We start from the raw sequence: 25,469 nt of genomic DNA on the forward strand, positions 1-25,469 counted from the left end.
GAGATTCTTGTGTTAAAACACTGATCTGAATATTCTTTAAAGATGTTGATGGTCCTTCAGATGTTTTGTCTGCTTTTCTGCTTAGCGAATGCACCGCATACTTTCTGTAACATTTTTTTTTAGCACCCTCATTACATTCTGTAACATCTGCTCTTGTTTCCTGTCTCTGTTTCAGGCCAGGGATGACATTCTGAACGGATCCCACCCCGTGTCCTTTGATAAGGCCTGCGAGTTTGCTGGAATTCAGGCACAGATCCAATTCGGTCCCCACGTGGAGCACAAACACAAGCCGGGATTTTTAGAGTAAGACCACATGCCTTGTAGCTGCGGTATCATATGCAGCCCATTCAACACTGTCACACGCACACAGGCTCTTTCAGTTGTTATCTGATTACATTTTAGACCAGACAATTATTTGCAAGAATTCTGTGCTGTCTGGAAACCTTAAGAATCGGTGTGGGGGCGTACGTTATGAAGATGTAATTCCCGCCAGGATGACCTCATGTGTTTTGTTCTGCTCTGATGGAAAAATGTTTGTGTAGTATAAGAGTAAACATGTGAAATGTATTTGCAGCCTGAAGGAGTTCCTACCAAAAGAATACATCAAACAGAGGGGGGCGGAGAAGAGAATTTTTCAGGTATGTGACCCTCTGATGGCTTTACACAATCCATTATTCTAAGAAAACATACTATTAGGCACTGTCCATGACTAACATGCAAAAAACAGCCTGAAACCATTAAAAATGAAGGGGTTTTGAATATTTCAGGATTGCAGGAGGTCAAGCTGAATATTACATGAGCGGTTTTATTTTCTGTTCATTCTATGAGGTTTTGAATTTTTGCAACCTTGTTATCAATTTTTGGAACTTGTCTAAGTACAGCCTAAATGCAATTGAATACCATGATTTGTGTATTTCCCCTTAATTTCAAACTTTTATTTATATACAAATTGTATTTTATGCAAAATTGTAAAAATTAAATCTGAGTAACAGGGTTGAAAATTAAGCTGAAATTACAACCTAGCTTGTCTGAAATCAAAGCTTTGTTTTTAATTATTGATACATTTCTTATCAATTAAAAACAATGTTTTTGATTTCTTTCAGTTTTTGTTTTCTCAAAGTAACTTTGGTAACAGGGTTGAATGGTTGAGCTGAAAACCGCAATAAACAACAGTGGTTGTTTAAAAGATTTAATTAAAGTTTGTTTTATTAAAATTGTTTTATTACAGTGTACAAAATATCAATTCAATAGATAATTTCAATTCTGTAGATAAATGAATGATTTTAATTCTCATTCGCAAAAAAAAAGAAATTTACATACATAGTTTTTTTTTTTTACTGTGAATTCAGCTCAACTATTCAGACCTATTTCCAAAGTTATTGTAAGAAAACCAAAAAGGAAAGAAATCAAACAAATATTTTTCTAAGTAATAGGAAGTTTAGAAATAATGACAAACAAAACTTAGATTCCAGACAAACTAGCTCATGATTTAAGCTTGTTTTTTATTTTAACTCTGTTATTCAGATATAGGTATGTGTCCCGGCAATTGTTCTCGGGTCGCTAGATTTTGGCTCTTTCACACTGCCAGTGATTACCCAAAATATGTGTGTGCTTTCACACACAACACTTATAGGTCCCGCAAAGTCACGTGACATTAGGAAGTTACGTTTAATCAAGTCGAAAACGCTAGATACGTTAACTTACACTGAAGCTGGAGAACGATCTCAGCTTCAGCGCGGAAAGTGAGGAACTAACTGATCTCTGCTTCATTACAGTTTGCACTTTTTTTTTTTTTCGCGAACACTGATCTGCCTTCAAAACACCTGGTAAAAAAGTTGCACAATAATGTGCGTCATCACTAAGACACACCCTTTACGGCATTAGTTCTGGTTTTGTTCACATATATATGTGTATATTTATGTGTGTGTGTGTGTGTGTGTATGTGTGTGTTTAGTGTTTCTGAGTATTTCTTGTCATAACGTGTTTTTTGCATATATTGAGCTCTCCAGTGTGAATGAAAACCTTATTTAAAAGCCAACATACTAAGTTGGCTCATACTCAAAAGGTTGTTGGTTCTAATCCCACAATGACTGAGAATATCTTCATATCTTGATCTCCTCATCAGGATCACAAAAGCTGCGGTGAGATCACAGAGATTGAGGCAAAAGTAAAGTATGTGAAGCTTGCCAGGTCCCTACGCACATACGGAGTGTCCTTTTTCCTGGTAAAGGTGAGTATTTTCCAGTTCAAACTTTAGAAGTTTTAAAATGCAGATAAATGGTGACAAACAGTTCTGCATGTAGCCAGCTAATATCACACAACATAAAAATGTTATTATTGCCTTTGTATAATCTTGTGCCGCAAAATATTTTTATCTTATCACCTTTAATTCAGACTGCAAGCTCACTATTATTATTATTATTATTATTATTATGTACATCATCTCAAATTGTATTTTTTTTTCTTTTTTTACTCACATATTTCTGTACCTCATTTTGGCAAAAAGAATGACTGCCATCACATTAATTATATTTGAAAATATATTAAAATAGAAAATATGGTATTCATGGTTTTCTGTTTTAATGGTTTTTTTTTTTTTTAAGCCTAAGCCTAATATGGAGCATTAGAAACAGTAAAATACATTTGACTGTGAAAATATCCACAAAATATTTTTTTTGTTAAATGAGAAAGTGTCAAGTAGACATTACAAATAAATATTACATTGGATTCTTTGGAACAAAATTTACTGCAAAAAAATTTATTTTACAACGGCCTAACATAAACTGTTGAACATAAATGAAGATAATTTGAGAAACATCTCAGCATTTTTTGTTCATGCAATGAAAGTCATTAACCAGAACAGCTCCATTACCAGCAGTCTTCAAAATACCAAAATACCAATAGATCAAATAAATGCAAGCTTGATGAGAAGAAGAAACTTCTTTCAAAAACATTAAAAATAGTAATGTTTCCAAACTTTTGGTCTGTACTGTACTGTATATATATATATATATATATATATATATACGGGGACGCATGCGCAGTATCATCAACTCCTCGGTTCTCGAATCGGACATGTCTGACAGATACGGTTCTCAGTTGAGTGTACTGGTGATCCGAAAACCGATGCAACTGGTTCTTGACTCGAGAACGAGAAACGCTTTGGCAGTGGGCGTGTAGTTAGTTATCTGGCTCTGCTGCACAAATTTTCCCCCGGCCTTTATTTGTCCGTGTTTACCATGTCCCCGGCCATTATAAGAGGCCCGGCGTTTATTTGACTACCGGTTTTTATTTGAGGAATTACGGTATATTTACAATCCTTTTAATTCATGTACAATTATTTCAGAATTTACATGTAAGTGTTTTGCTAGTTTTGTATTTAGTATTTCGATATACTTTTTTGAATTTTAGTATAAAAGAATAATATGTATATAGTTTTTGGCCACAGAATACAGCAACTGACCAATCATAATCAGGTATTCAAGAGGCCCTTGTAATTAATTGTTAGAATCAAGCAAAAAAGCCTGTGTGTGTTTATCCATATACAGGGTTCTTGTTTCCGTTTATTCCAGTTCTGTTTGTGTTTTAAAGACTATTAAGCATTCTTAAGCTGTACGGCACATAGAGGAAGATTTACAAGCTGCCTGCTCAAGGATCAGTTTCAGGTCATTAGTGGAGTGTTGCTAAGTGCCCGGTTTCAAATTAATTGCACCTAACAATAGATTGCGCCACTCTGAATGAGCAACAGCACCGTCCCTGACCAACGCATATAACTAGACAATGAACATTTACCAAAAAAAACTATATTTACCCACGTTGCATAAGCCTCACCCTTGAAAAGCGATGCCATTCAGGGCCATAAACAATGTCTTTCTGTGAGGTAAGTCGTTATTTATAATGCACTCTTATCAGAGGTTGTTATTTTCGACCCACAGGTGAAAACAATAGCCTGGAGATGTCCGCCGCAAGAGGTCATTTAAACGTTTAGTGTTTGTTTTTATTATGTATTTGTGCGGCGGTAAGAGTCCTCTGGCAGGATGCCATCAGCGGGCAATTGTTTTGGGTCGTGTGTTTGTGTGTGAGAGATGAAGGGAAATGGCAAAAGGCACCAGGCCATGGTCGAGTAGCACATATACTGTAGTCTAGTTTTAGACGCTGCCGCCCATTTCGCAGCTGCACTGCCTGATTGGATGGATGTTGTACTGTGTAATATGCATTTATCCATGCTTTGGGAGCTAATATCATCGGTATCAAGGTACAACTGTATGGTTAAGTTAACCAGATTTCCATATACTGTATGTATCATGTATGATAGTTATTAAAGAACAATGAAGTGACTTATGAGTTTGAGAATCTTAAAAAGAGTCAATACACATACATTCAGAATAGGAAATGTCACTAAAATATATGTGAAATGCTGCTCTAACATATAAGCGTCAAAATAAATGTTTGGTTGAAATATGTGTGCTATCCGAGAGAATGTTCCAGTAACTGCATGCTAACTTATGTTATCTTTAAAGACCCAGAGAGATCGTTTGACAAGTAGAGTTTTTGTTCCTGTGTTGACGTATTTCCTGTTGAAACAGGAAGTATAAGGAGGGGTATCAAAGGCCTCCATTTGTTTTTTTTATATAATATGTTTTCGTTATGTCACAACTGAGAACATGATTTGCTTCATGGTAATTGTGGAATCATGAGGCATATATATATATAAGGGCTGGGCAAGTTTACTCATTCAACTAATTAATGCCGACAATTATTTTATCGCGCATTAACACACATTTTTTATTATTAATATTATAATTTTGAAAGCCTGTTGCTCATAATCCTCCATCCATTAGTATGTATATCTAATCCAGTTTTTATCTGCGCTCTCAAATGCTCATGAAGAAGAGTGCTAAAGGGCGCTTGTGCGTTCGGCTGAGTGATGTAACGTTAATTTCGCCTCCTCTCGGAATGCTTTTATGACGCAAGATTAATGTAAACACAGCCCACTGTGAACACCCTTGTAATTCACTTCAAACTTTTCAAACAATTTAAGTTTTATTCAAAGAATTCCAGATGTACATAGTCATGCCCAAACAATCTGTTACTCTGCAGACACTGTGGTAAAGCATCATAGAGTTTAAATAAGGACAGTGAACTGCTTACAGGGCGATACTCTTTCAACGTGATTAATGAGCAAAGCAAATTTTGTAATCACATAAATACCAAAATGAAGTCAGCATTCAGCAGCCCATTGTGTATTTTGGTCCTAGCCACACAATACACAAATGCCGTGTGTTATTTTTCAACAGGAGAAGATGAAAAGCAAGAATAAGTTGGTCCCGCGTCTGCTGGGCATTACCAAAGAGTCAGTGATGAGGGTGGAGGAGAAGACCAAAGAGGTGGTGCAGGAGTGGCCCCTCACCACAGTCAAGAGGTGGGCAGCCTCACCTAAGAGCTTCACACTGGTACGTTACGTTATTCACTCCATTTAACACGAGCCACAGTGTGTTTGGATTCTCCCTTAGATTCTGCATTCACGTTATCTGCTCAGTAGGTTTATATAGTTCTGTATACAGTGAATGAAAGTATTTGGTCACTTAATATTGTACTTTAAATTTCAATTGTAATAAGAAATTACAGTAAATTAAAATGTAATGCATACATGTACATATTTGAAAATAGTATTTAAGACTGTTCTTAATATATGTTTCCACACATTTATATTGAGCGGTATTGACCGTAACCACCACATCATTGTAAAACAATGTTGTTTTGACTATAATCTAAAAATAGTTGTTTTTTCCTTGATAAAATGCCTAAGTCTGCTACTACTTGAGTGTTTTAACCTTGCTGTGTGATGCGCAGTTCTGCTCCACCATTAAGAGCCACTTTTAGCATCTCTTGTGCAGCACTTGTGCTTCAAGGACAGTTGACTTACTTCCTGTCAGACATCCACACGGCCTTTAGATGTGTGCTTCTCATATCGGTTATGTGTGTGTGTGGCCTCATGCAGGATTTCGGTGAGTACCAGGAGAGCTATTACTCTGTCCAGACCACAGAAGGGGAGCAGATCTCTCAACTCATCGCTGGATACATTGACATCATTCTTAAGAAAGCAAGTCACTGGCTCTTCAAAATGACTGAAAATGTCTTCAAGAGAATATTATTCACATTTTCAATGTTTAAACTTTCTGCCGTGATTTTAGTTTTTGGTTGAACTATCACAAAGTGATATATCCTGTAGATATTCCTCCTTCTTTGCAGTTTATTTACTTACTAAAATATTTTCCTTCCCTTGTTTTACAGAAACAGAGTAAAGATAGATTTGGTTTGGATGGTGATGAGGAATCCACCATGCTGGAAGAATCTGTATCCCCGAAAAAGTCAGTGGAAATCTCTTTTGGAAATGGAAATCTCTCTGTTTTTGGCCCATGATACCTTGTTTTCAGGGAGCAAAGCAGACACTTGTCCCACTTATAAATGTGTTGTGCTGATATGTTGATATTTCTACAAACATCCACTTTTCAATTATCTGAAGTATAAAATCACAGTAACAGGGTTGACTGTTTTACAGTGTAATTTGACTTTACAACACTTTTGCTCAAGGTTGTGACATTATAAAGAGAATGTAATAGTTATATTTCTACAAGTATCTAGTTTTCATTAATTACTTGCTCACTATACATAATCTTGGTATCAGGGTTGACTGTTATACAGTTTAATTTGACTTAACAAGCCTTTTGCTCAAGGTCATGAAACTAGAAAGAGATCATGATACTTATATTTCTACAAATATCCCATTTTCTTGAATTGCTTACTATACAAAATCTTGGTAACATGGTTGACTGTTTTACAGTTTTTGATTTTAAAAGCCTTTTGCTCAAGGTCTTGACATTAGAAAGAGAACATGATGCTTACATTTATACAAATATCCAATTTTCCTAAATTAATTGCTTGCTATACAAGATAACAGTAACAGGGTTGACTCTTTTCATATTTGTGCGATTTAAAGGTTTCTTTTCTCTTTGGAGTGTCAAGGTCTTGGTGCATAAAGAAGATCTGTAAAGACTAAAGCCTAAAGTCTCAAATCCAAAGAGATATTCTTAAAAAGATTAAGTCAACCACTCCCTTCTAAAATGGCTCGTTCTAACACGTCCCTACATGTCTACATCATGATGTGAAAAGATTTGCATAACGCCGCCCAAACCTTCACACAAAGAAAGAAAGTGTTACTTTTATTCTCGCTGTTGCCGCCAGCACTGTTGTAAAGATGCAGAGTGTGTACACAGCTCAATGCGGTATGCAATGTTTAAAAACACAGTATAAGTCATTATAATAAGTAATTATGTCCCCATTGGATGCTACAAATGCCTCTTTTGTAATGGGTTTTGTTGGTTTTGTCTCGTCCCGCCTCATTATCAGATTATACTACCAACACTGCATTTACCCTACAGTAAGGGTAGGTGTACATGTTAATAAAGCCTCACACTTTATTAATATCATGCCGGAAGCAAAATCTGATAGGTAGCACTTTTCGCTAACGAATTATGCTACCATCTGTTTTAATGGGAGGTAGCAAAATCTGACAGGATTTACAAAAATGACAATGACAAATGATGACAAATGTAACAAAATAATCAAAGCATATTATCCACTGTTTTCCACAAAATGAACATGAAAATGTTAGTAAGGATCAGTTTGGTTAGGTCTATGATAAGGAATCCACCTTGCTGGATGAATCTGTTTCAGGCAACAGCCATTTCATAATACTTTTAATTGCATTTTGATTACACACCTTAAACAATTTATTTATTTTTTTGAATCACTGTGTTTCATTTGTATTCACCTCATAGTGGCACTAAGATGTCTAATGACATTGGAGGAAATGCTCGGGCTGCACGCTGCCATTTTCGATCACAAGGAGATGGAGACACATTTTTCTCCTCTTTTACCCTTGATGTGGAAGGCGCTGAGGGCAAGAGAGCGAGATTATTATTTCCACAAAAAGCGCTACCTCATCAGCAAAACGTAATTTAGGCTATCAGGTTTCTGGAAGAGAGAGATAGAGATAGTGAATGTATGAATATTTCCCTTCCTACATCGCTATTTCTCAGCCGCTCAGTAAATATATCTTGGTATTTATGTATTTGGGTCATTCTGAGTAACTGTTGTCTTTTGCAGTTTGGGTAAGTACATTTCTGTAAATTTTCAAACATTCTAACAAACAAATAAGTGTTATTAAGAAGTCAAAGTAATTATATTTAGAATATAATTATGGCTTCAGAAAGGTACTATATAAAGATTGGCAGTAACAGAGTTGACAGTTTTTACTTTAGAAAGAGAATGCTGATATTTCTGCAAATCTAGTTGTGAATAATCCATTATTTACTATTGAAAATAATTTTAACAGGGTTTGCTGTTCAGTCAAAATCAAATTTCAAGGTGCTTCTTAGATAATTTAATTCTGATATTTTTATGAATAGAAATTATTCAATTATCTGAAATTTTCTATACAAAGTCACAGTAACAGGGTTGACTTTTTTATATTTTAATTTGACTTTAAAAGCCTTTTTCTTGAAGTCATACCACTATAAAGAGAATAATTGATGTTTCTACATAACCAATTATCAGTAATCAGTTGCATACTATACAAAATATTGCTAACGGAGTTGGCAGTTTTACGGTATAATTTGACAATACAAGCCTTCTGTACAAGGTTGTGAAACTAGAAAGTGAACAAAATACTTCTATTTCTACAAATATCAAATTCCTTAATTGCTTACTATTCAAAATCACCATAACAGGGTTAACTGTTTTACAGTTTAATGTTTTTTTTAAAGCATCATTTATCTTTGATACTGATAAAATTAGCCAACTTTTAATTAAACAGGTTCTTACTACACACTACAAAGATGGTAACAGGGTTGATATTTATCACATTTGATAAGGTTTTCCAAACAAATGTAAAGTTCCACAGTTTTTACACTGAATTAATTTTACTTTACATGCATCTGTATAGTAATACAGTGATAAATAGCAGTATTAGATTTAACTAATAGATAACAGTAGTAATACATTTAGCTACACGTTTTTTGTACAACTTTATTTATTTGTTAATGAAAAGAAAACAACACTAATTACATGACAATTTATGAAAAATAAAACTATATACTTGTTTCTTACATATAGTAAGATCCAAAATTCTAAAACTGTTTGGAAAATCTGGTTGAACTTTTTTTCTTTTTTTAGGATTAAAAGATTTTTAAAAACAAAAAGAAAAATATTTAAAGTATGGCCCCATACTTCAACTCCAGCAGTGCTTTTACACTCAGTGGCTGGGCTCTGGTTCTATCAGAATGGGATGTACAGATGGGTCACGTCCTCTCAAGCGCTGCCTGAAAAGTGGTTGTTATGGTCGACGGCATCCCACTTCTCTCAGCTGGAGAGGGGGACACATCGGGCATCAGTGCCTGAGTCTGTCCTTGTGCCAACCTACTCATGTTACTTCTAGCACTATAATCCAAAAATTGAGGCCTCTCACAATGAGCTGTAATTAAGCAATAGTGCCTGAAGCGTCTGTTTTCCTGGTGCGGATAGGGAAGCATTGCTCAGCTGGTTTTAATGGCTGTCAGTAATTACCATAACAACAACAACAACCATCATTCACAGATATAAGGGTGAATGCAGGCTGACAGCATCTGATAATGAGCCATTACTTCTTCATAGGTCCACCATCCTCCAGCAGCAGTTTAATCGGGTGGGTCGAGTTGAGCACGGGTCGGTGGCGCTGCCTGGCATCATGCGCTCGGGGTCAATTGGGGGCCCCGACACATTCAACATGGGCACCATGCCCTCGTCTCAACAGCAGATCACCATGGGACAGATGCACAGAGGACACATGCCACCTCTGGTGAGAATGTGCAACTGCAATGATGTTTATATCACGGTCGCATCATATGCACAGCAGTTCTGCTTTCACGGTTCCATCTGTTGCCTAAATCTTCATTGTGATTTATTTGTGCCTAACATATTGTAAATTAGACTGTCACATTTGATAATTAGGATAATTGGTTGTTTGTTGCTTTCAGGTCTTCGATTGTGGCGACTAGGTGAATTATTAAAATTGATGGTTACGTAGCATTTATCAGGTCTTCTCTGCACTGCTATTTTAGTCTACAACTTTTAATATTTAAGACACTATTATACTTTTTATTTTTACTGTAGTAAATTGTGTTTTAATTAATTTTTATTTAAGTTTCAGTTCGCTATTTTAGTTTATCTAGTTAAACGAAGTGAAAATTAGATTTTTTTTTTTTTTTTTTTTTTTTTTAAGTAAATAACTTTGTTAACCGATAACATAAGAAGCACTGTTTCCGGGTCCAAGCCTCAACTCACTTCACTTGAGAATACAGTATACTTTTCAAAAACAATAACATCATTTTTTTTTTTCAAAAGTTAGCATTTTCAGGTCCCCAAAACATTTTTGTTGTGTAAATTAAATGGATACTCCACCATTAAATGAACATTTTGTTATTAATCACCATGTCGTTCCAAACCCGTAAAAGTTTTGTTCGTCTTCCGAACACTATTGAAGATATTTTGGATGAAAACTGGGAGGCTTGTGACAGTCCCATTGACTGCCAAGTAAATTACACTGTCAATGTCCAGAAAAGCATGAAAAACATTGTCAGAATAGTCCATCTGCCATCAGTGGTTCAACTGTAATGTTATGAAGCGACGAGTATACTTTTTGTATGCAAAGAAAACTAAAATAACAACTTTATTCTACAATTCGTAATCCTCAGTGTTTCTCCGCATCATTCATTTTAGAGAATATCCGCTAAAAACAAGCAGCGTATGCTCTTCTGTATCAGCCATGCCACAAGGATACATTTTCGACATGTATTTATGGTTTTATTTGAACAAGAACAGCTTATCCTTGTGGTACGGCTGACACAAAAGTTTGTATGTTGCTTGCGTTCAGCAGATATTCTCCAAAATGCCACTAAGGTGATGCGGAGAGACACAGTGGAGAGAAATTGTTGAATAAAGTCATTATTTTTTAAGTCGTTGTGTTCCGAAGATGAACTAAGCTTTTATAGGTTTGTAATGACATGGGGGTAAGTGATTAATGACAACATTTTCATTTTGGGGTGAAGTAACCTGGTCAAAGGTTTGCCCATGCTTATCTTCATTTACTAATTTATCTTCAAATGTTTGTGGCATTAAACCACTAGGTGTGTACAGCATGTTAACGTGCACATTGACAGTACCATTTTTAGTGAATTTATTTTTATTTTTGTGGAGTCACTTCAAGTTTTTTGGGGGATTTGCGCCGTTTTGACAGACAGAAAGCTCCTTGGTTTGAAAGTGACTGCTGTGTGAGCAATACATAACTACACCATTGACTGTTAACTTTTCTCCCTTAAAAATGTATTCATACACTGCAATGTGCTAAATAGATGCATATCTACCTTGTGTTTGCGTACATCCGTAGAATTTATTAAAAGCCTATTTTCTTTTGCTTAAAATGACTCCTGTGCCGTCAGAGTCTTGCCCAGCAAGCACTGATGGGAACTATCAACACCAGTATGCAGGCTGTCCAGCAGGCACAATCTGACCTGGGAGAGGTAGACGATCTTCCACCACTAGGACAAGATATGGTAGGAAACTATACTAAGAAAAATACACTTTTTTAATGTAAAGTGTGCAACTAGTGCAAAAATAATGTTGTATTGCTGTTAATCTTGTTATTTCTTAAAAAAAAAGACATCAATATGCTAATATTCACTCTCCTTTCTCTTCTCCAAAAAGGCATCCAGAGTGTGGGTTCAAAACAAGGTGGATGAATCCAAACACGAGATTCACTCCCAAGTGGACGCCATCACGGCTGGAACCGCGTCAGTGGTCAACCTCACTGCCGGTATGTAACCGAATAAGAAATTACCCATAAACCTTCTGGACCTTTATTGACATTCAAAACAATACATGGTGTCATTTTCTTTTCAGTACTTTTTACTTTTATGTAATACAGTTTAATAAAATTGTATTGAAGTAAATAAAATAAAAATTCCATTTGTGCATCTTTTCAAATTAAGCTACAAATATGACAAATTCTGCAAAAACTGCCGTTATTATTTTAGTGTGTATTATGGAAGAATCACATTTTAAAATTATCCCTAGCAAGGCAAACAATGTGGTGGAAATGAAATTTATGTTGGAAATGATCATAACTTTCCTAAAAATGACTGCTGTGATGAGTATACACTGTTGGACATTATTTCAGGCCATAAATGAATACACATAATTTGTCCAATACCACTAGTGGATGAAAAGATGATGATTTAGAAGAAATTGACACATGCATTACCTACTTTTCTTGGTTTATATCAGCAACTGATGAAGGAAAAATGTTTCCTCTCACTGCTGAATAATAAGTCACTCTCCAATTGCACTAATAAATATTTCCATTAATGAATGTGAAGTTTGTTGTCCTGAAGCTGAACTGTTTGGCAGGATTTGTGTATTTCTTCCTACGTTCTGGAGAGCATCCATGCAGACCAGACCAGGTTTTTGCTGGATTTAATCTCCTCATGCCATCTGTTTGATAGTGCAGAGATTTGCCTGTTAACCAGCAGCCCGGCTCAAACTTTACTGCTTTTTTGCAGCCTGTGCTTTACATCTGTTCTCATGCCCTGAGGAGCTTGTTAGGATATGATGTGAAGTGTGGATGTGTGCACTAGAGATGGAATGCATGTGTGTTTGGCTTCATATGGATCTCATTTTGAGTGAGATCACTAATAATGATCACATTATTAGCACGTTGCAGATCTGAGTGGTGCTTGTTAAAGCCATGAAAGAAAAATTGGCTCTACTTGCTATTGGGAACAATTCATCAGTTTATCGAATCATTGTTTATTTTTCCTACTTATCAAATTTGGTCTTAAAATACTGAAGTCAGTAATATAAATATATGATTTATTACATTTTTAAAACTATCATTTCGAAGCTGTAGTTTTGTAGTGTTAATTTAGTATTATTTACGTACTATTATATCTGTAATTAATATTTGAATTAATTTCATGATTATATTCTTAGTTTTAATTTTAATTGTAAGTTTTTTTCTTTTCTATATGCAGTACCTTTAATTTGTAGTTCTTAGTTTAAATAATTTTAGTATTTTAACGTATAAATAAATACGAGATAGTTATTCATTTTTGTAATAGATTTTCTTCTAATTAAAAAATAATAATAATTAGTTTTATTTCAATTACTTATAATGATTTTTAGTAGTTTTAGTTTCATTTAACAATTACAGCCCCTGTCAAGTTACGCAGAACTTGTGAAATTATGATTCAGTTGAATTAAGTTAATTTTATATTCTCAGTTTTTATTGTAATTGTTAAATTAAAATGTAAAGTTTAGTAATTTTATGTGATTTTTTTCAATATATATATATTTTTTTACTTTTGTTTTTAGTTTAAGCAATTTCAATAATTAAATTTGTTTATTTCAGTTATTTCTAAATTTTATTTTAGATAATTTTTGTTCATCTAATAGTAACATTTTATCTTGTTTCAGTTTAATTTAAATTGCTAAAAATAATTTTTAATAGTTTTTCAGTTAACAGTGACAGTACTTGTCAAGTTATGCAGAAATTGTGAAATTCTGATTTAATTATGGTTTAATTGTATGTATTTGAGGCACAAAATAATAGATATCTTTAATTTTATTAATACATTACTTTTTAATAATATTTTTAATTATCCTTAACAAGACAAATGAGCCTTTTTAATTCAGAAATATCAAAAAAATAATAATTTCCGCCACCACCATTTCCAGAATATGTGAATAATTACTGACAGTGTGTTTCTGGTTTTGAGTGAACTCGAATCTCTCACTCTTTGTCCATGTCTCTTTCCAATCCTTCCAGGTGACCCTACGGACACGGATTACACCGCCGTGGGCTGCGCAATCACCACCATCTCCTCCAACCTGACCGAGATGTCCAAAGGGGTGAAGCTCCTGGCGGCTCTGATGGAGGACGAGGTGGGCAGCGGGCAGAATCTGATGGGGGCGGCCCGGACCCTCACAGGGGCTGTTTCTGACCTGCTCAGAGCCGTGGAACCAGCTTCTGGAGAGGTGATGAATGCAAGCATGCAAACCCTCGACCCCTTCACATCTAATCCACCAATAACGCACTACCGTTTACAGGCGGATTTGATAATGAACTCGTTAAGCTGTGTTTTTCCATCCTGGTTTTCGGAGCACAGTCACAATCTGTTTACTTGTTTGGCTTGTGCTCGACAGGGTAATTGTAGTGGGGTGCAGAGCGGATAGACAGGATGTGATTAGCTGTGCGTTTGAGTTTTGAGATGTTGCAGTGGCATTACGGGGGTCATTTCTTATGTGCCAATATCACCCCACAGCCCAGACAGACGGTGTTGACGGCGGCGGGCAGCATCGGTCAGGCCAGCGGAGATCTTTTGAAACAAATGGGAGAAGGAGAAACTGACGAGAGGTTCCAGGTGCGTCTTTCTTTCTGGAATAAATGCACAAAGATAATAAATAAATAAATATTTTTTTTTACAGAATTTCAAACTTTGATTCAAAGCAAAAAGGTATATGAAAATTGGAAAAAAGGATATACTTCATCCTAATGTTGTTCCGAGCCTGTATGACTTGCTTTTTTTTCACAAAAAGAGATGTTTTGAGGAATGTTCATGCTGCCGTTTTCCGTACATTGAAAGTAGTGTTGAACGGGCTGTCCCCGCCATCATTGAAAATCGTTTTTGAAAGTCTCTCATGCTCACCAATGGTGCATTAATACAAAAAGACATTTACGTATACTGTAAAAAGGGTAACACTTTAGAATAGGTTACACTTGTTAACTATTAACTACGACATTTCTCTCAATAAATTCTTAATTTGCTGCTTATTAATAGTTAGTAAGGTAGTTGTTAGGTGTAGGTATTGGGTAAGATTAGGGATGTAGAATAAGGTCAAGTAAAATAAGGCATTAATATGTTCTTAATTAGCCCTAATACATGGCTAATATTCTTGTAATATGCATGGTAATAAGCAACTTTTTACGGTCACACTTTATTTTAGGGTCCAATTCTCACTATTAACTAACCATTAACTATGACTTTTGCCTCAATTAACTCCTTATTTTCTGCTTATTAATAGTTTATAAGGTAGTTGTTAAGTTTAGGGTATTGGGTAGGATTATAGATGTCATGCATTATATGTTCTTTATAAGCACTAATAAACAGCCAATATGTTAATAATATACATGTTAATTAGCAACTACTTATTAGTGTGAATTGGACCCTATACTAAAGTATTACCTAAAATGTCTTTAAGGAGTTTGGTTATTTTAGAATGTATGTAACTGACATCTAAAGATATTTATCAGATGTTTGTACACAGCAGATGTTTTCCAGGTATCTGGAAATATATATCTGTCTTGAATGGATAAAATGGGTAAAAAATGAATGGGATTTTTCTGCAAAAAATGGGATCTGCAACTTCTGTTGTGCTCTCTTGTTTGCCTGCATTCACTGATTGGTTCATGTCAAATCCCTCAGCCAATCACATGCTTCTCATCTCATTATTTCTTGGCAAAGCAGTTTTCTCTTGTTGTAAACGCTTTAGCGCCCATTTTCTACACGTAAAATTTGATTTAGTGTGGTTCAGCTGATGCTGTCACAGTCAGTTAGCCTCTGAAAGCCTTTTATTGCCCTCTGTTTTATTCTGTTAAACTCTATCCTTGTTGTTTGATTCATTAGTCTTGGCCAGGTTGCCTCACAGTGTGTTGCTCTGATGACGAATATGTTTCAGGACATTATGATGAACCTGGCTAAAGCCGTAGCTAATGCTGCTGCCATGCTGGTGCTGAAAGCCAAGAACGTGGCACAGGTGGCCGAGGACACGGCGCTGCAGAACCGAGTCATTACCGCCGCCACGCAGTGCGCGCTCTCCACCTCACAGCTGGTGGCCTGTACAAAGGTACTTATCAGAGTTTATTGGGGAGTGAATGCTGCTGGTAATTTGTAAATATTACTGATGACCTTTAAACTAGAACACACTTAATACACTAGAACCACTGATCTATAAAATAGAACTGGATTGCTCATGACGTCATGAAAGTGAAGCCGCCGCGCCGCCATATTGGTAATCTCTAGTGTGCGAAAACATTCTATTGAATTAATAGGAATTTGTATGATTTTAATGAGAAAACATCACCTAACAAGTCAGCGTTTATAAATATGAAGTATCTCTGCACATTATTACAATGCGAACACCCTAGGCATGTAAACGGTACATTTTTAAATGTCGGGAATTTCCCCTATTAAAAAAAATATTAAAAAGCTACGTTCATTACAGTAGTGAGCATCATGAACACGATAAACATCAGACGGACACGACCTCAACCTATATAACAAACAACAAAGTGTTCGTTCTGAAATCTGAATTTATTGTATGGATTTAAAGACATAAAGCTTTATTTCCCAGATAGTAAGTTAAGCTTTTCATTTCATTATAGAGCAATATTAACAACATAATTGCATTATTCATTGTAATGTATTAAAATACATTTCTGATACTAATACGTTCATGTTTAATAATTCCTGAATAATTATGTCCATAAAGAAATAAGGTATATTTTGTGTTGGATCGTTGTCTCACTCATCAGTGCGCAGCAGACACACCCACCTAAACGATTTAAATATATCGCTTATCCTGCCCCAAAACACCATAAACACTGCAGATAACATCTGAAGTAAACATTAATTTATTACACGTAACGTAACATAAAATCGAGTCCCGTTTGACTGTTTTGCTTCAAATCGAGTTATTTTAGGACAGCGGTTTGAATGTAACTCAATGGTGCTCTCTGCTGGTAGGGATATATATATATATATATATATATATATATATATATATATATATATATATATATATATAGAGAGAGAGAGAGATAGATAGATAGATAGATAGATAGATAGATAGATAGATAGATAGATAGATAGATCAGTGACTAAAACACATCTGTCTGGAGAGAAAATGACCTATTTGTTGATGTTAGTTGGCTAGTGTTTGGGGTCTGTACATTTTTTTTATGTTTTTCAAAAACATCTCGTGTTGAATTTATTTGATTAAAAATGACCGTAAAAGCTGAAATCTTGTGAAATATTTATGCAACTTAAAATAAATATGTTTTCTGTTTTAATATATTTAAAAATATTATTTATTCCGGTGATCAAAGCTGAATTTTCAGCATTATTACCCCTTTCTTCAGTATAACATGATGCAGCTTTGTTTTTTTAATGTGATGCAACTGATGCAATTCTTTTTGAGACTATATATATATATATATATATATATATATATATATATATATATATATATATATATATATATATATATATATATATATATATATATATATATATATATATAATGAATATAAAGTTCATTCAAGTATATGAAATAAGAAAATGCCACATTTTAAATAGCTTTAATGTTAAATGGCTTTAATTTTGGTCAATTAAATGCATCTTTACTGAAGAAAAGTAATCATTTCTTTAATAAAAAAAAATCTTACTCATCCCGAACCTGAATGGTAGTGTATGGTATGACATAATTTGATCATAATATATATATATATATATATATAAATTTTTGCTTAAAGTAATAAAATGAGCAAAATATTCACTCAAAGTGCACATAAAAAAACTTAATGAAAGGAAAATTAAATTCAAAATATAATAGTTACAAAGAAACACTACAAACATTAAGATGCATAAAATATATTTGTGTTTATGGGGTGGTTTATGGGGTGTTCATGGGGTGGTGTTGGCGCAGTGGATAAGTCGCATGCCTTTGGTGTGAGAGACCCGGGTTCGAATCCACTGTGAGGCACCAATGTGTCCCTGAGCAAGACACTTAACCCCTAGCAGTGTTAATTTCGTTGACTAAATATTTTCGTCATTATTTTCGTCACGAATATATTTTTGCTGACGAAAACGAAACGAAAACTAAAATAGAAGGCACTGATAGAGTCTAAAACTATGACTAAATTGATTGACATTATCGTCAACGAATAAAGGACGAGACGAAAATAGACTGTGACGAAAATCAAATCAGCAGACGGGAGAGATGCGAGGAATGAGCAAAAGAACCGGCAAAACAGAACAGACTGCATGAGAGAAGAGAACCAATCAGAGCCTGACTTATTGAGACGTGAAGCGAAGGTTTTCGGCATTCGAAGAGGTGATAGGGACTTTAAGCACCAGCCTCTGGTGGAACGGCAACGCCATTCTGGCGTTGTATTGCGCCTGCGCGAATTAAACTGCTACTTTGTGACGTTCTAATTTAACGGTCTACTACGGGAGAACAGCTGATTTGCCAGAGTCGCTACAACGTGAGAGGTTAGGTAAATAAATGTTATGTTTTTAGACTTCAGACTTTACATCATACAATATTAAAAACTCCTCTTCTGACAAAATATTGTCATTTAACGCCAAAAGCAATCCTTCTCTTGCTTTTTTAAATTATATATTTTTTTGGATCTCAATAAATGAATTAATGCTGCGTTGCGCTGTTCTGTTTTACCGTTGCTTAGTGACTTTTACGTTCTTGGCTACAGCGGTGTGACGGCAAACTTCCGGTCGCTGTAGCCGTTCCATTCGCAGCTGTTGCTTAAAGTCCCTACTGTCTAAAAGAGCGACAAAATGTCCACAGCTCACTTCACGTTTGACGACGAACAAAACAAAACAAAGTGTAAAGCACGCAGAGCGCTCATTCGTGGCAAGAACACAACCAATTTGAAAAGACATTTACAGACGAGCCACCTGGGCATTTTCTCAAATGTAATTTTACAACGATGTTCTTTTGTTTATTGAGCTAAGCAAAATTGGAATAGTGCAGTGCGTAGATGTTGTAGCATTAAATATTACGAACTGAAAAGTAATGTAAAATAGCCCCTTCTTCAAATTAGATGCGAGCACAATACTAATACGTAATATCATGATAAATACATTTGATTAATACTAATGTTTAGTATATTTTATAATGTTCTACTTGTTGACAATATCACAAATATTTCTATATTAGTCATGTGAAACATGAATGTTCACATCCTATCATTATACATACAAATCTAGCAATATTGTAGTATTTAAAACATACAATATTGCTAGACAAATGAATACCTTATAAAATCTTGTTACTTTTTTTATCCACCTAGCTGCCAACTTGTTAAATATTTACTTTAAATGTATGCACATATTGTTCAGCTCAGCTGTAAGCTTTAAGGTCCTGGACCTAACGTTATTTTTCTTTTATTGATGGTCAATTGGCAGCTAGTTATTGTTTACATTATCATGACAGTGTTTGTTGCTGCATAAAAGCTTTTGAATCGAAATAAAGACACAGTTGTGTTGAAATAAAGTTGAATTTGTGTTTTATATATTTTTGTTAAGTTTGTTTCCTATACCAGCTGTAAAAAATTGTCTAGTAAATCTGTTATTGATTTTAGTCTTATTTTAGTCGACTAAAATACCAAGCAATTTTAGTCGACTAAAATACCAAGCAATTTTAGTCGACTAAAATACCAAGCAATTTTAGTCGACTAAAATAAGACTAAAATTAAAACAAATCAGATGACTAAAACTTGACTAAAACTAAAAAGAATTATAGTCAAAAGACTAAGACTAAAACTAAATTAAAATTTTGTGTCAAAATTAACACTGACCCCTAGTTGCTCCAGAGGCGTGCGACCTCTGATATGTATAGCAATTGTAAGTCGCTTTGGATAAAAGCGTCAGCTAAATGAATAAATGTAAATGTAAATGTTTATTGGATCCAATCTGAAAAATGCTAAAGATATAATCTTTACTGACGCGGTTAGCACTCACACTCACTGATCTATATATAACTGAACTGTGCTCTTGCCCACCTCTTCCAACCGAGTCAGGGACTGCTAAATGGAGCGATCACACTATATATACACACACACACACACATATTTATATATAATCATCGGAAATGTCCTATTTCCAACTTATAAAGGCATGATTATGAGCTTGCTGCAGTGATACACCAGTTGGTCACTATTTAATTTTACTTTATTTTTAATAATGTGTCATGTTGTTTTCTGGCACTTATTTCAGTTTGGAGTTCATATTTTCATTTTCAGCTCTAAAAACACACACTTCCTTACACTTGATGCCCAAAATAATCTGTCGCTATTCTGAACACAATGTCTTCTGTCTGTTTCGGTGAATGTGCGATTGTTGTAGGTGGTGAGCCCCACCATCTCCTCCCCGGTGTGTCAGGAGCAGCTGGTGGAGGCGGGCCGTCTGGTGGAGCGATCGGTGGAGGGCTGTGTGAAGGCGTGTCACGCCGCCTCAGAGGAGGGCGAGCTGCTCCGACAGGTGAACATGGCGGCTGGCGCGGTCAGCCAGGCCCTCAGCGACCTGCTGCAGCACGTGCGCCACTACGCTAGCTGCGGCGAGCCAATCGGACGCTACGACCAGGCCACCGACACCATCATGACCGTGACAGAGAGCATTTTCACCTCAATGGGGGACGCTGGTGAGTCTGTCCAGAACCAATAGCTTCCTAAAATTTGCCAGAATAATCGCAATGGGTTTGCTAAGGTGTTTTGTGGGGTTAAAAGTGCTCACCTTCAAGTGTGACTGATCCCTAGATGCGACCTATTGTCATTTCAGAGTTTTACTTTGCCTGCGTTCTCCACCAAAAACCATATGGTTGAACAATAAGTAATAGCACACCTCTTTTCAACAAGCTGCCGAATTTGAGCTATCATGCACATTGCTGGAGGAATTATGCGCCAATGTTTATTACTTGGGGTTAAGGGATTGTTCAAATCCCCTAACCACACAAATGAGCAATAAAACAAGTGATTTTTGCCTTGAAAAGCGCCACTAAATGCAATAGATGGGCCTCTACCACAGGAAGTAAAACAATTCCAGGCTACAGAGAATTTATTTAATAAATGGAAATCAAAGTCAAATAAGGATACAGTAATACGCAAGAGAGCTTTAATATCTTTCAGGCACATCGTCCAAACAAAGCATATCTGTGCTGTGACATGATAGGATTAGCTTTTCCATATTCAGAATTGCAAATGTTATGGTTTGTATTGTGCATGATTCATCAGTAGTAATTTGCTGATATTTTCTTTTTTTGCTGACATCACTCAAGCCATGTGACCTTAACATTACTTAATATTTGCAATTGGATATATTTTGCATTTTGAATAACTTAATAATTTATATTACAATAAATAATAAATAAATTTTTTATAATTTAAATAAAAAAAAGTATTATTCCTTTTTTATTGATTGTTTTACAGATTAATCACTCAAAATGCACTCAAAAATAAATTCATTAAAATAATTTCAGAAAATATAATATCATGTTTAAGATCCAATTTGAACATTAAGAGGGATTAAATCCTTTGTATTTTTCAGACCGGATATGGATAGATGGATGGATGAAATTATAGAATTATATCTAAATATATTTTTTTAATTCTAACATGAAAAGTATGATATCTTTATATTATTGCAAATACAATAAACAATTTTATTGATGATGATGCTTGATATTATTATTACTATTGTTGTTAAGGCCAATTTATTTATTTAAAAAATGGTTGACTTTTTTTTTTATGTTTAGCTAACATTTGTCATTTAAACATTTACATTTACATTTATTCATTTAGCAGACGCTTTTATCCAAAGCGACTTACAGATGAAGACAGTGGAAGCAATCAAAAACAACAAAAAGAGCAATGATATATAAGTGCTATAACAAGTCTCAGTTAGGTTAACACAGTACACGTAGCATGGGATTTTAACTAATATAATAAATAAAAAGAAAACAGATAGAATAAAAAAAATAATAATAATAATAATTTTTAAACAAAATAATTATCCAAACATATTAAGTAATCTATTCATAAATGTTTTTTTTAACCCACCAAATACCATTTTTTGGTAAACCACAAATCAAAGAAGTTCAGAAATGTGAATTTCAGCAACCAATAGCCAAACAGCTTTTTAAGCATTTTTTTAGGCTACTGTTGTAGTTAATTAACCGATTTAATGCAAATAATGGCAAATGCGCTGCATTTATAAAAGAAGTGTTTCTGTTTAAATACATTGAGATGTTCTCAAAGATGAACCTGACCTCCAGTCTCCACATCCCAGTCAAAAAGCATCCTCAAACATGGAGTTATTTCAGAAGTTAGGTTGTCGCCTACATTCAGCTGCGAACTTGTATTCAGCTCTGACTTCATTCTCTTACGAAAAGCCTACTTTTCATTTTGAAGTGAATCAAATCAAGCCCAGCCTTTTTTCTCTCTCTCATTTAACTCTGAAATGGAGAAAATAAAATGGCTGAATGCTGCTTGATTTAACAAGCTTACTATTTTCACACTGAATCCGTCCTATGTTTCGAGAGGTGAAACACCCCTTAAGCACACCTCTCTCCCTTGATAATCTTGTCAAAGCTTGTATTTCTGGATCTATGTAGGTGTTCGGGAAATACAGAGTCCATTTATGGAAAACGAGTAGGCACGCTTTTGAAAGGGCCCTTGATCAATGATGTACTTCAGGTCATACGGGTGCACAACCATTTGAGCGCTTTGGTTCCTGAAGCGATATGCAGAGAGAATGCAGAAAGATTGATTTTCAAAGAGAGCAGCTTCAGCGGAGCCAGATTCACACACATCAAAGAAACGTGAAATGGCTGTTGGGTTTTTTTCTCCTCCAGTCTGGAGTCAAGGACAGTGAGTGAATATGCTGTGGATGGAGCCAAGAATATGCCAGTAGATGTTTCTGAAGAAATATAAAATCTGGCCACACAGCATGCTGATATTGTGGCATTTAAATGGCATTTATTTTCACATTTACAGGTGAAATGGTACGACAGGCGCGGGTTCTGGCCCAGGCCACCTCGGACCTGGTGAATGCGATGCGCTCCGATGCCGAGGCTGAAATCGATGTGGATAATTCCAAGAAACTGCTCGCTGCTGCCAAGCTGTTGGCCGATGCCACTGCCAGAATGGTGGAAGCTGCGAAGGTATGAAAACTAGAGCAAGATACAAACTCTGCATTTATAGTATAAAAAACACCATGATTATTATTTGTTTTGACAGGTACCATGACAATTTCCACCAAATAATATATATAATTTTATTTATATTTTATTTTTTTAATTTTGTGTGTGTGTGTGTACAGAAAATGTGGATAAATAAATTAAATAATAACAATGTATATAAATATAAATTCAATTTCTTGCTTTTTTTAACCGTCTCTGAAGTTTAGCGCCCCTAGTGCTACTGATGTGGCTGCCAGTTACCTATTGCTTGATGAATACCTATGGCTTCGACAATATTTATGATATTGATCATTTTTCACACCTACTAGTATATATGAATTACTCATTACTTTTATTTGAAATTAGTTGTATAACTCCAGGGCCAGTTCTACGAAGTGGGAGAGGGAACAAACGTAAAGCAAGAGCACCTCAGTGCTAAGAGGACCAGTTACTGCTTACACACTGCAAGGTTACGAGAGTGACATCCGCAGTGTCGACATTTATATGCGGATGTCACTATCATTGCAATAACCATAACAATGGACAGGGCTAAAATATGACCAAATAGATACATATTAAAGGCTAGAGCACCCTCACTGATTTCAGAAGCACCTTCAGTGAACTGATTCTAGAACCAAGCCTGTCTGTATCTGAAGTAGCAGGAGAAATTATTATTTAATATGTATATACATAATAAAATATTCAAAAATATTATATTTGGTATATATTTCCCCCTATATAATAAAGTCTCATGTAACGCTGTATTGTGGACTACGTACTTTGAGCAACCATAAATGGTCTTCTCCAATAGATAGCACACAAAATTATCACAAAATTATGCTTCAATATATAATGAAATGACGCTAAAGCTCCCAGGATTAAAATCATATTTGCATTAGGTCTCTGCGTTGTTCCAGAGATGGCTTTAGTTCTCAGCTGCATGCAGGAGAAGCATTACTTCTAATTTGGCCAAAGAAAACTATTAAATTGACTTGTTTCTATATTAATTTGTGCATTTTTCAGATGTTTATTAAATGATCTTACTTTTTCAGTACGGTCCAAATTTCAACTTTGGTTTTCAGCATAGTAGTTTCATTTTGTTTGTTTATGTGTTTTCTTTTTTGTATGTCTTGGGGTTTTGTTTTGTTTGTTGTTTTGGGTTTTTTGTTTTGTATTGTTTTTTTTTGTTGTTGTTGTTTTTTTTTTGTTTGGGTTTTTCAGTTTTGTTTTAAAGTTTTTGTTTTATGTTCTGTTTTATTTTGGGGGTTTTTGTTTTGGGTTCATGTATGTATGTGCAGCATGGTAATACCATGTTTTCTGAACATTTATCATGGCTGCTCCATGCTTTGGGACATTTACCATTGCACGATCATGTTACTCTTTGGAATGCCTTGTCATATCATGGTAATAACATGATATTTAATCATTCAGTACTATATCAAATGTTTAACATGATACCATCTATGGTACTGCCACATATCTTTTTGAAAGTGTAAAAAGAATGCTTTTGTTTTTGTTTAGTTTTGTTTTATATCCAAAATCAGAAGGACCTAGAATCAGCAGCCTCGCTATAATGTGCTTCTCCTCATCACTGCTTCATCTTTTATACCTAAAAGAGCCTTGGGCCATCATTTAGATTCGACTCGTGATAAGGTGGACCACAGATTCAATTTTCAATCTCCATCAGCAACATAGAGATGTATAAATGGTCAGGATAGGATTCTTATGCAGCCATATGAAGTGCAGGCACATGGTTTGTTAGGCACATTTAATACAGGATACATTAATCACAACATCACTGCCATTATCAAACGTAAAGAGGAGGAATGAGCCACAGACGGTTTCCTTGGTAACAGAGATGGAGAAGACGGCCCCTAATTCCTCTTTGCATTGAATGTTTTGTAATGCGCTGTAAATGTGCGGATGGAGTAGTTCTGCTGTCGTTGACAAATTTCCCATCACAGGGCTGACCGAGTCTGGGATTTATCTGTGACAACTTTGTCCTCTGAGAATTGCCTTTCACTTTCTGTTTAACCATTAAACAAGGAGATAAAGTGGAACAAAGAGAAACACCAAGGCTTCAAAATGGCACATTAGCTACTAGTTTTTAAAGTAATATGCAGTTTGTATTCTGTCAGTGTTTATATATGACTATATTCAAAATATAACACTGCCTCGGTTTAAAAGTTTTGTTCTTGATTATTATATGATTGAACACTCATAGATGAGATACTTTTAAATTTAGATTAATTAACTGTATTTGTGATTTGATACCTGGATACCACTTGCTAACTACTGTAAACATGCAATGTAGGGAGGTTATTCAATATATAACAATATAG

General features: G+C 35.1%; 1 protein-coding gene across 2 annotated transcripts in view; it reads left to right on the forward strand.

Moving 5' to 3' along the window:
• The window catches only part of tln2b (talin 2b), a 159,830-nt gene that overhangs the window by 87,254 nt on the left and 47,107 nt on the right, over positions 1-25,469 (forward strand). For both annotated transcript variants that reach the window (XM_052597186.1, XM_052597187.1), the window contains 14 exons: positions 176-303; positions 575-638; positions 2,126-2,230; positions 5,298-5,453; positions 6,002-6,103; positions 6,295-6,371; positions 9,715-9,898; positions 11,538-11,651; positions 11,803-11,911; positions 13,922-14,130; positions 14,418-14,516; positions 15,832-15,999; positions 20,298-20,592; positions 22,943-23,109. In XM_052597186.1, coding sequence (XP_052453146.1) covers positions 176-303; positions 575-638; positions 2,126-2,230; positions 5,298-5,453; positions 6,002-6,103; positions 6,295-6,371; positions 9,715-9,898; positions 11,538-11,651; positions 11,803-11,911; positions 13,922-14,130; positions 14,418-14,516; positions 15,832-15,999; positions 20,298-20,592; positions 22,943-23,109 — 1,977 coding nt within the window. The remainder of the gene's footprint in view (positions 1-175; positions 304-574; positions 639-2,125; positions 2,231-5,297; positions 5,454-6,001; positions 6,104-6,294; positions 6,372-9,714; positions 9,899-11,537; positions 11,652-11,802; positions 11,912-13,921; positions 14,131-14,417; positions 14,517-15,831; positions 16,000-20,297; positions 20,593-22,942; positions 23,110-25,469) is intronic.

Source organism: Carassius gibelio, chromosome B25 (genome assembly GCF_023724105.1).
Source record: "Carassius gibelio isolate Cgi1373 ecotype wild population from Czech Republic chromosome B25, carGib1.2-hapl.c, whole genome shotgun sequence".
Classification (NCBI taxonomy): Eukaryota; Metazoa; Chordata; class Actinopteri; order Cypriniformes; family Cyprinidae; genus Carassius; species Carassius gibelio.